The sequence below is a fragment of the Mobula hypostoma genome, chromosome 4, assembly GCF_963921235.1.
Source record: "Mobula hypostoma chromosome 4, sMobHyp1.1, whole genome shotgun sequence".
Classification (NCBI taxonomy): Eukaryota; Metazoa; Chordata; class Chondrichthyes; order Myliobatiformes; family Myliobatidae; genus Mobula; species Mobula hypostoma.
This window is the reverse complement of record NC_086100.1, coordinates 172,641,578-172,653,425: the sequence shown is the minus strand read 5'-3', so window position 1 is coordinate 172,653,425 and position 11,848 is coordinate 172,641,578. Positions and strand designations below refer to the sequence as shown.

At 41.4% G+C, this 11,848-nt stretch overlaps 1 protein-coding gene across 1 annotated transcript in view; it reads right to left on the bottom strand.

Moving 5' to 3' along the window:
- Positions 1 to 1,815: 1,815 nt before the first annotated feature.
- Positions 1,816 to 11,848, bottom strand: part of LOC134344976 (uncharacterized) — a 47,911-nt gene continuing 37,878 nt past the window's right edge. The window contains exons 5-6 of the mRNA XM_063045109.1: positions 10,197 to 10,261; positions 1,816 to 5,350 (exon numbers count right to left, since the gene is read on the bottom strand). Of these exons, the coding sequence (XP_062901179.1) occupies positions 5,232 to 5,350; positions 10,197 to 10,261 (184 nt within the window). The 3' untranslated portion in view covers positions 1,816 to 5,231. The remainder of the gene's footprint in view (positions 5,351 to 10,196; positions 10,262 to 11,848) is intronic.

Genomic DNA, 11,848 nt, shown 5'->3' with positions numbered 1-11,848 from the left:
AGGAGTATTTTGAATTTTGAACCTTAACCAAAGTGTGTGAATGCAATCTATTGCAATTCTCAGGGAGACTCTCCTGTGTGACTTTCTTTGCATATGCCCTTATACTAATATTGATTAATTTAGTTATTGAGATACAGCGTAGAATAGGCCGTTCCGGCCCTTCGAACCACACCACCCAGCAACCCCAACGTAAAGCCGAATCACGGGACAATTTACAATGGCTAATTGATCTACTAACTGCTATTTGTTTGGACTATGAGAGAAAACCAGAGCACCTGAAGAAAACCAACATATTCCACGGGGAGGACATCCAGACCCCTTACTGATGACATCAGAATTGAACTCCAAACTCCTATGGTCAAGCTATAATAGCATCGCGCTACCATGGCACCCATAATAATGACCTGTTATAGCTATCGCTCCAGTCTCCAAGTGGCTCTTTATCCATCACACCGGGAAGCTGTAAGTTATGGCATTTCCATAGGCTTATTCCAGTTGCTAGCAATGAGCTAGAGGGAGACTGCAGCACCTTCCATTGCAACACACACAACATGTTGGAGGAACTCAGCCAGTCAGGCAGCATCTATGGAAATGAATAAACGGTCAAAATTTTGGGCCTAGACCCTTCTTCAGGACTGGAAAGCAAGACACCATAATAAAAAGGTGGGGAAGGGGAAGAAGGATGAGCTGGAAGATGATAGGTGAAGCCAGGTGGGTGGGAAAAGTAATGGGCTAGAGAGGAAGGAATTTGATAGGAGAAGAGAGTAGACCTTGAGGGAGAAGGGAAAAAGGAGGGGCACCAGGGCAGAAGGAGAAATTGATGTTCATGCCATCAGGTTGGAGGCTACTTATATGGAATATGAGGTGTTGCTTCTCCAATCTGAGAGTGGCCTCATCGTGCCACAAGAGGAAGCCATGGACAAGAATATTGGAATGGGAATGGGAATAAGAATTAAAATTGATGGTCACTGGGAAATTCTGCTTTTGGCAGATGGGATGGAGGTACTCGACAAAGTAGCCCCCCAATTAACGTCAGGTCTCACCGATGCAGAGCAGGCCACATCGGGAGCACCAGACGCAATAGACAACCCCAACAGATTTGCAGGGGAAGTGTTACCTCACATGGAAGGACTGTTTGGGGTCCTGAATGGAGGTGAGGGAGGAAGTGAATGGGAGATGTAACATTTCTGTTGCTTGCAGGGATATGTGCCAGGAGGGAGATTATTGGGGAGGGAGCTCTGTTGTTAGTTACTGGCTTACCATTGAGCCATTGGTGAATAGGTGATGCTTGGGATTGTAGATCAAATGCCAGTCATGTGGGCTGCTTTGTTCTGGATGACGTCAGCTTTCCTGGAATCATAGAAGTACTTGCATTTTTTTGAAGCAGTGCTTATTTACCCAAATATGAAATATCTCTGATTTGTCTTTTCAGATGATTTGTGCTTTGGGATTCAGACTCACTCATCAAGACAGGTCTTGCAGGCACAGTATCTAGGTAGCTGATCCATTTTAAATTTCTGGGTGACAGCAGCCCTGAGGACATTGAAGGACTTAGTGGAGTCAATGCCAATGGCATCGTGGAGAACACTGTGGAGTTTCTGGAATGACTACAGGGACCCTGAAAATCCAATCCAAATCTGGAAAGCATACATCTGAAATTTGTGTTATAGTAACTTAGAGAATTGTCATTGCAATTGTCAGATACCCATTTCAGAATATTACTTATCAGTCATTGGTTTCAGGGGCCAATACTGAGTGAAAGGAGGTCCTCCTTGATATATCCAAAGTTCCAACAGGATTATGGCATTTATTTATTTTAATATTTGAACAAATAAAAAGATTGGCATACATTGTTTACATCAGCAAAATTGCTTTGACATTTTGATGAACATTAAAAGGATATTTACTGCAGTATCTGTTTTGATATTCTGAACCTGTACATAAAAGCAAACATATATTTTAAATTCACATAGAAACCTTACATGGTGAAAAGGGTGTTAGTGAGGTCAAGAATCTGCTTCACTGTACTAAGGAGCTGTTTCCAGCGTAGCTGACATATGGGAGTTGCTCAAAAGCCAGTTGATCAAAATTTAGGATTGGAGTGTTCCAATGGGGATAGTAAGGCTCGGGAACTTTGGATGATGAGAGATGTAAATTTAGAGAAAAAGAAAAGCATTTGAGAGGTTTAATAACCTGAAATGAGACAGGGCCCTTGAGAAATATAAAGAAAGCAGGAGGGACAAGGAGGATGATGAAATTTTCTTGCCCAGTAGGATTAAGGATAATTCTGAGGAATTTTATCCATATACTAAAAAAAGAGGATGATGAATGACTGTTTAGGATCTCTCAAGAATGAAGGAGGGAATTTATCCCTGGAGCTAAAGGAAGTAGGCAAGGTAATCAATGAGTACTTTGCATTGGTTATAGTGAGATCAGTGTGGGATATTCTAATATTCTTGGGAGCATATTGACATCAAGAATGAGGTGTTGGGTGTCTTAGATAACATTAAGGTGGATACGTCCCCTGGGCCTGATCGGATCAATGCCAGGGTATTGAGAGAAGCAAGAGATGAAATTCCTGTGGCCTTGACATAGATCTTTGTTTCCTCTCGAGCACATAGACACGGTTCCAGCAGACATTACCTTAGCCAATATTGTTCTTTAGTTCAAGAAGGGTTAGAAGGAGAAGCTAGCAAATTACATATAGGCTGGCGAACTTTATATCAGTGGCAGGGAAGGTCCAGGAGAGGATTCTTAAGGAAAGGATTTACTTGCATTTGGAAAACTTTGGGCTCATTAGGAAAAGTCAGCATAAATTTATTTGGAGCAGATCACATCTTACAAATTCGAGCTGATGAAGGTGATTGATGAAGGATGTTGTCTCATTAACTTTAGTAAGAGGTTTGACAAGATCTCTCATGGTAGACTAATACAGAAAATTATGACTCATGGGGCTCATGGTAACTTCGGAGACTGGCTTCAAAATTGGTTGGCCTTTGTAGGAAGACGACAGGGGTGGAGGGCTGTTAATCTGACAGGAGGCCTGTGGCCACTGCAGTTCCATAGGGTCAGTGCTGGGAACATTGTTGTATGTGATATTTATAAAGGATTTCAATAAAAATGTAGGTGAGCTGATTAGCAAATTTTCAGATTATAAAAAAATTGGTGGAGTGGTGAATAGTTAAAAAGGCTTTCAAAGAATACTACAGCATATACATCAGTTGGAGATATGGGCAAAGAAATGGCAGATGGAGATTAATCTGAACAAGCGTGAGTTGTTGCAATTTGGAAGTTCAAATATAAAAGTATACAGTAAATGGTGGGATGCTTAGGAGCATTGATGTACTGAGGGAACTTAGGATGCAAGTTCATAGCTCCCTGAAAGTGACATCACAAGTAGACTGGGTAGTAAAGAAAATGTGTAGCATACTCACCTTCATTAAACAGGGTGTTGAGTATGATAGTTAAGAAGTCATATTACAGCTATATAAAACTTTGTTTGGGCTACATTTGGAGCATTGTGTGTAGCTTTGGTGGCAGTATTACAGGAAGGATGTGGGGGCTTTAGAGAGGTTGAAGAAGAGGTTCACCAGGATGTTGCCCGGATTAGAGAGTTTTAGCTATGTGGAGAGATTGGACAAACTTAGACTGCTTTCTGTCAAACATCATAGGTTAAGGGTCAACCTGACAAAGGTATCTAAAATTGTGAAAGGAAATTGATAGGGTGGATAGAGTGCTTTTCAAGAGTGGAAATGTCACATACTAGAAGGCATAAGTTTAAGGTGAGAGGGAGATAGTTTAAAGACTTATAAGGTAAAGAGTGTTGTGTTAGTGAGTGTTGGGTGCCTGGAAGGTGCTTCCAGGGGAAGTCGTGGAAGCAAATGCAATAGCAGCATTTAAAAGGCATTTAGACAGGCTCATGAGTAGGCAGGAGAAGGAGGATATCATACTGTTCACCAATGTGCAGGCAAATGATTAGTTTCATTTACTTCCTGGTCAGCAAAGACATTGTGGGCCAAAGGGCCTGTTCCTTACTGTATTGTTCTATTTTCGCATGAAAGAAAATCAGATCTATCAACCATAAGGAGTGGAACTGAACTCAAGCCGCCATGCTTTCTTTTCTGTGCAGAGGATGTTAACTGAAATATCACATCAGACAGGCTCATTGCCGGTCACCATTCCTGTTGGTCTTCCTCTTTATCATCAACAGTGACTCAGTTTTCCTTCTTCTGTCAACTGTCCTGATGCTGAATGGTATTTAAAACAAGCTTCGAGGAACTTTGCAGTCTGTGTCTGTCCAAGATAAGAGTGATGCCCCTTAACTGGGAAGCTTATCTGTAGGTATTATTTCCTGTTGGTATATTAAAATTTTGTATAACAGAACTTTCTACAGTGCCATCTTATGCCTGTTGTGTCACTATGATGTAAAACATTTCCTTGTGCTCTGAATCTAATAAGACCTTCATTTCTGTGTGGCTAAGTACAGCTCAAACACCATTTGTAAATTCACAGATGAAACCACTGTTGTTGGTAAAATCTCAGATGGCAATTAGGAGGCATACAGGAATGAAATAGATTGGCCGGTTGGTGTCATGACACCAACTTTGTACACAACGTCAACAAGACCAAGGAATCGATCATGAACTTCAGGAAAGGGAATCCTGGAGAAGACACACCAGTTTTCATTGCAGGGTCAGCTGTGGAAAGGGTGAGCAGCTTCAAGTTCTTTGGTGCCAATAACGCTGAGGATCTATCCTGGACCCAAACATTGATCTAATTACGCAGAAGGTATGCCAGTGGCTCTACTTCATTACGAGTTTATGTCACCAAAGACTCTAGCAGATCTCTACAGATGTACCATGGAAAGCATTCTGACAGGCTGCATCACCACTTGTATGGAGGTTTGCAAGAGGCTACAGAACATTGTAGATTCAGGCAGCTTCATCATGAAATGTGAGCCCATGAACACTGCCAAATTTATAAAATACAAAACAACAAATTTAGCATCTATATGATGTGATAATAAATCTGATTCAGAATTCAGATTTTGACTCCATATTTTATTTTTCTTCTCTGTTCTCACTTCTGCCTACAAACCCCAGTATCCTACTTATTGGCTTGTTTCAGCTTGATGCAGCCTGGCTGGTACATCAACTAGCTTTACAAACTCTACAACTAATGCTTAAAAATATATAATTCACAATACATGTTTAGATCATGTCCTCAGTTATTTATCTTCCGTGTTTGATGTTATTCTGATATATTACTGACGGAAGATCTTTTTTTGGCATTCTGTTCATTGTCTGATGTTTCCTCCATTGTGCAACTGAGATATTTTTGTAGATGTTCTCTAGAAGGCAAGAAGGCAAGAGGAAAATTAATCCTTAACGAAGTTAGTATGCTTTATGAATAATTAGATGAGCTTCATCCTTAAACTGCTGATATCTTAGTGCATCTTCTCCATTGATAAAATGTGTTAGTTTCTTGTGGGAAGGTGAGGAACACTGAACGTAGAACAATACAGCACAATACAGGCTCTTTGGCCCACAATACTGTGCCGACCTGTATAAATCTACTCCATGATCAATCTAACCTTCCTTCCTACACAGCCTTTAACCCTCCATTTTTCTTACACCCACGCATCTATTGAATAAACTCTTGTGTCCCCATTGTATCACCCTCTACCACCACCCCTGGCAGTGCATATCAGGTACCCACCACTCTCTGTGTATAACTTTTGACGTCTCCCCTAAATTTTGTTCCAGTTTCCTCAAACAGATGTCTTCTGGTATTGGCTATTACTGCACTGGCTGTCCACCCCGTCTATGCCTCTCAAAATCTGTACACCCCTATCAAGTAGCCTCTCATCCCCTGTCACTCCAAAGAGAGAAGCCCTGGCATGCTCAACCTTTCTTCATATGACATGTTCTCTAATCTAGGCAGCATCCTTCTACATCTCTTCTGCACCATGTCTAAAGCTTCCACATTCTTCCTATAATGAGGTTACCAGAACTGAACACAATACTCCAAGTGTAGACTAACCAGAACTTTATACAGCTGCAAAATGACTTCATGGCTCTTGAACTCAATCCCTTGAATAACGAAGACCAACACATCATATGCCTTCTCAACCACACTGTCAACACATGGCAACATTGAGAGATCTGTGGACTTAGACGCAAGATTGCTCTGTTTCTCCACACTGCTAGGAATGCTGCCATTAACCTTGTACTCTGCCTTAAGTTCACTTCGTACTTTTCTGGATTGAACATCATCAGTCACTGCTCTACCTCACTCTACGTCCCGCTGTAACCTACCGACAGCAATCTTTTACACAAGCTTTTTCCCAACTACAGATGTTAAGCTAACGAGCCTATAGTTACCTGCCTTTGGCCTACATAATTTTTCGAACAGTGACGTTACATTTGCCATCTTGCAATCTGCCCCGGGACCTGCCCAGAGTCCAGAGAATTTAGGTAAATTATGACCAAAGCCTCTATTATAACTTCTGCCATTTCTTTCAATACTCTGAGATGCATTCCATCAAGACCAGGGGACCTGTCTAACTTCAGGCCCACAAGTTTGCTCAGCACTACCCCTTTAGTGGTAGCTATTGAATTGAGGTCCTCACCTCCCATCGTATCCATAACATCTCTCTTTGGCATGTTAGACATTTCCTCCACCATGAAGTTTGACACAAAACAGTCATTCAAAACCTCTGCCATTTCCTCATTACCCAATATCAATTCTCCCTTCTTGTCCTCTAAGGGACCTACATTCACTTTAGCCACCCTTTTCTACTTTATATAATTATAAAGACTCTCACTATCTGTTTTTATATTTTGTACTAGTTTATTTTCATAATCTAGTTTCTCTTTCTTTATTGCTTGCTTAGTGGTTCTTTGCTGCTATTTAAAGTTTTCCAAACCTTCCAGTTTCCCACTACTCTTGGTGACTTTGTATGCACAAGCTTTTAGTTTGATGCCTTCTTTTATTTCCTTAGTTATCCAAAGCTTGCTCTCCTCACCCTTACTGTCCTTGCTTTTAACTGGAATATACTTTTGTTGAGCACTGTGAAAAATTTCTTTGAAAGTCTTCTACTGTTCCATAAGACCATAAGACATAGGAGCAGAATTAGGCCATCTGGCCCATCGAGTCTGATCTGCCATTCAATCATGGCTGATCGTTTTTGCTTCTCCTCCTCAACTCCAGTTCCCGGCCTTCTCCCTCGTAACCTTTGATGCCATGTGCAATCAAGAACCTATCATTCTCTGCTTTAAATACACCCAACAATTGGCCTCCACAGCTGCATGTGACAACAAATTCCACAAATTCACCATCCTTTGGCTAAAGAAATTTCTCTGCATCTCTGTTTTGAAAGGGCCCCCCTCTATCCTGAGGCTGTGCCCTCTTGTCCTAGACTCTCCCACCATGGGAAACATCCTTTCCACATCTCCTCTGTCTAGGCCTCTCAACATTCGAAAGATTTCAATGAGATCCCCCCACATCCTCCTGAATTCCAGCAAGTACAGACCCAGAGCTATCAAATGTTCTTCATATGATAACACTTTCATTCCTGGAATCATCCTTGTGAACCTCCTCTGGCCCCTTTCTGATGTCAGCACATCTTTTCTAAGATGAGGGGCCCAAAACTGTTTACAATTCTCAAGGTGAGGCCTCACCAGTGCCTTATAAAGCCTCAGCATCATATTCTTGCTCTTGTATTCTAGACCTCTTGAAATGAATGCTAACATTGCATTTGTCTTCCTCACTGACTCAACCTGCAAGTTAACCTTTTGGGTGTTCTGCACAAGGACTCCCAAGTCCTTTTGCATCTCAGAATTTAGGATTTTCTCCCCATTTAGAAAATAGTCTGCACATTTATTTCTACTACCAAAGTGCATGACCATACATTTTCCAACATTGTATTTCATTTGCCACTTTCTTGCCCATTCTCCTAATCTGTCCTTCTGCAGCCCACCTGTTTCCTCAACACTACCTGCCCCTTCCTCAACTGTCCCACCATATGGCCTGTGTTCCTAGTCTACACTAGCCAAATCCTCCCTCATCCCATTGTAGTCTCCATTGTTTAGGCATCAAACTATTGCACCCTCCATTTGTATGAGAAACTCATACTGTGATCACTCTTTCAAAGAGAATCCCTAACTACAAGATCACTAATTTTGCCCCTCTCCTTGCACAGGACCAGATCTAAGATAGCACATTGCCTTGTAGGTTCAGTGACATGCTGTTCAAGAAAGCCATCACGGATACATTCTATGAAGTCCTCCACAAGACTGCCTTGACCAACTTGATTCACCCAATCTAGGTGCAAGTTAAAATCCTCCATGATAACTGCTGTTTCATTCTTACAGGCCTCAGATATTTCTCTGTTTGTTGCCCGTGCCACTGTAATGTTATTATTCAGCCGAAAGACAACTCCCACCAGTGATTTTTTCCCTTTACTATTCCTAACCTCTACCCAGGTGGATTCAACATTCTGCTCATTAGATCTTATATTATCTCTCACTGTCACCCTGAACTCATTTTTAATTTAAAGGGCTACCCCACCTCCTTTACCTTCCTGCCTATCCTTCTGTATTACCTGATATCCTTGGATATGTAATTCTCAATCCTCTCCACCCTGCAACCACGACTCTGAAAGGCCGCTAAATCATACCCCCTTGTGCTGATTTGTGCCACAAATTCACTGACCTTGTTTTGAATTCAAATAAAGTGCCCTTACACTGATTGTGCTTTTAAAATCTTGTAACCTTTTACTCTTCTGAACTTGACTTTTCTTCACTCCACTCTTCCTTTTCTCTTTTTGCTCTTTTGTTTTTTCTTTATCTTTATCCACACTTTTATTTTTTTACTTTACTTCTTCAATCTGTTGAACCCAGCCCCCTACTATTTAGTTTAAAGCCCTATCCACAGTCATAGGAATGCGATTCGCTAGGATCCAGGTCCCATCACTGTTCAAGTCGAGCCTGTCCCATTGGTACAGCTCCCTCCTTCCCCAATACCGGTGCCAATTTCCCATGAGTTCAAACCCACTTCTCCCACACCAATCCTTGAGCCATGCATTTAACTCTTCTTGACCCTCTGCCAATTTGCACGTGGCTCAGGTAGTAATCCAAAGATTACCACCTTTTTGGTTCTGCTTTTTAACTTAATCCCTAGCTGCTCAAATTCCCTTAGCAGAACCCCGTTCCTCATTCTACCTATGTTGTTGGTACCCACATGGACCATGACAACTGCACCTTTCCCCTCCCACTACAAGTTCTTCTGCAGGTCAGATACGACGTCCCGAACCCAGGCACCAGGCAGGCAACACAGCCTTCAGGACACTCGATCCTCACGAAAGAGAATTCTATCTATTCCCCTGACTATAGAATCCCCAATTACCAATACATTTCTCTTGTCTTCCCATCTTGAGTGGTTCTCTGAACTATGGTGCCACACTCAGGTTAGCACTAGCGGGAGGTGATGGGTGGGCAAGGAGATAAGGTGAGAGAGGGAAAAGGGGATAGGGAATGGTGAAGGAGGTGGGGGGGGTTGAATTATTAACACATATTTCAACACAGTTATCAGAATGCAGGGTTCAACCCCAAATTCTTTCATATATGTAATTTGCTGAGAAGATTATGTTACCATGTATTAATTGTACCTTCCCAAAGACTTTATCCAATTAAGATTTACTTTTTATAATTCTGAAACCTTCAAACAATCCTCCAGATAAACTGCTTCAGGGGAATTGTTAAGTTCTAATTGCAGAAGATCATCAGAAAAAATTTGCGCTGAGCTCAGTTTCTCTGCATTATTTGCCACTAGTCATCCTATGTTCTGCTAACCATGAACATGCATTTACTCAGACCCGAGGAATTCTGCAGATGTTGGAAATTCAAGCAACACACATCAAAGTTGCTGGTGAATGCAGCAGGCCAGGCAGCATCTCTAGGAAGAGGTACAATCAACGTTTCGGGCCGAGTCCTGACGAAGGGTCTCGGCCTGAAACGTCGACTGCACCTCTTCCTAGAGATGCTGCCTGGCCTGCTGCGTTCACCAGCAACTTTGATGTGTGTTGCTTTACTCAGGCCACTGGCTTTCTTTATACCACGCATGTGAAGGTTTGCAATTGGATTGCTAAATTATAAAGTATAACCAAATTCTAAGAAAGACATTTGCTTTTTTACCTGATTTATCCTTGGTTTTCTGACAGTTGTGTCTCAACTCTGAGCTGTTTACGTAAAGTTGGGATCTGTAACAGATATTTAGGGCATAAGTTAATCAACACATTTTGGTTACAAAAATTGATGTAATAACTTTCCACTAATTTTTCTATTAAATTTTAAGGGGATGTTATGTCAATAAAACAAGAGATGAACTATTCTATGTGTTGTTTTTAAAAACACAAACACGAGAAAATCTGCAGACGCTAGAAATTCAAGCAACACACACAAAATGCTGCGTTCCACCAGCATTTTGTGTGTGTTGCTATGTGTTGTTTGCTCGCTTTTTGTCATCTGCATGATTTGTTATTTTTTGTGTGTTGGGTATTTGATGTTTTCTCTGAATGGTTTCTTAGTTTTGTGGCTGTCATCTCCTCGTTCTTTACTCCCTCTACCTTCTTATTCTGGCATCTTCCCCCTTCCTTTCCAGTGCTGATGAAAGATCTTGGCCCAAAACGTCAACTGTTTATTAATTTCCATAGATGCAGTTTAATGTGCTGAATTCCTCCAGAATTTTGTGTATATAGCTTCTTCCCCTCTACCATCCGATTCCTAAATGGACATTGAAGCTTTGGACACTACCTCACTTTTTTTTAATATACAGTATTTCTGTTTTTGCACGTTTTAAAAATCTATTCAATGTATGTAATTTATTTACTTGTTTATTTATTATTATGTTTTATTTTATTTATTATTATTATTATTTTTCTCTCTGCTAGATTATGTATTGCATTGAACTGCTGCTGCTAAGTTAACAAATTTCATGTCACATGCAGGTGACAATAAACCTGATCCTGGTTCTGATTCTGAATTGTCCCAGGTAGTTAACTTACAGTAACTGCCGCCATTTACCTAAAGTACTCTGAGGTGGGTTTTTCTGTAATACTTCATTTCTTACCTTCACTAAAACAGTTTAACAAAATTCCTAATCCTCCCTTCTCCAGCAATTTCCCCAAACCCCTCATCTCTCCTGAACTCTTCGTACTCCAGCTCAGTAAAATAAGCTGTGAGGTTGATTCTGCCTAATTAAATTCCAACTTGCCCACTGACACCAAGATTGCTGCAGAGACACTCGTAGGGTGAGTTCAGAGGAATTGTAATAGGAACGGATGACACTATATTGCAGTTGTTATCAGAATTCTACATTTTAATAAGAGTAATCAAAGCAGATTCCACATTTTTTGGAAGGTTAATGTAATAAAAATCTAATTTATACATACAACACAAGAGGTTCAGCAGACACTGGAAATCCAGAGCAACACACACAGAAAGCTGGAGAAGCTCAGCTGGTCAGGCAGCTTCTATAGAAGTGAATAAGCAGTGACGTTTTGCTTTTAGACCCCTCATCAGGACTGGAAAGGAAGGATGAAGATACCAGAATACGAAGGTGGGCAAGGGGAAGGAGGACATGCTGGAAGGTGATAGGGGAAACCAGGATGGTGCGGGAGGAGGGGATGAAGTATGGAGCTAGGAGGTGATATGGGGAAAAGGCAAAGGGGTTGAGAAGGAATCTGATAGGAGAGGAGAGTGGACCATGGGAGAAAGGGACGGACAAAGAACACTGCGGGAGGCGATAGGCCGGTGGGAAGACGTAAGTGGCCAGAGTGAACAATTGA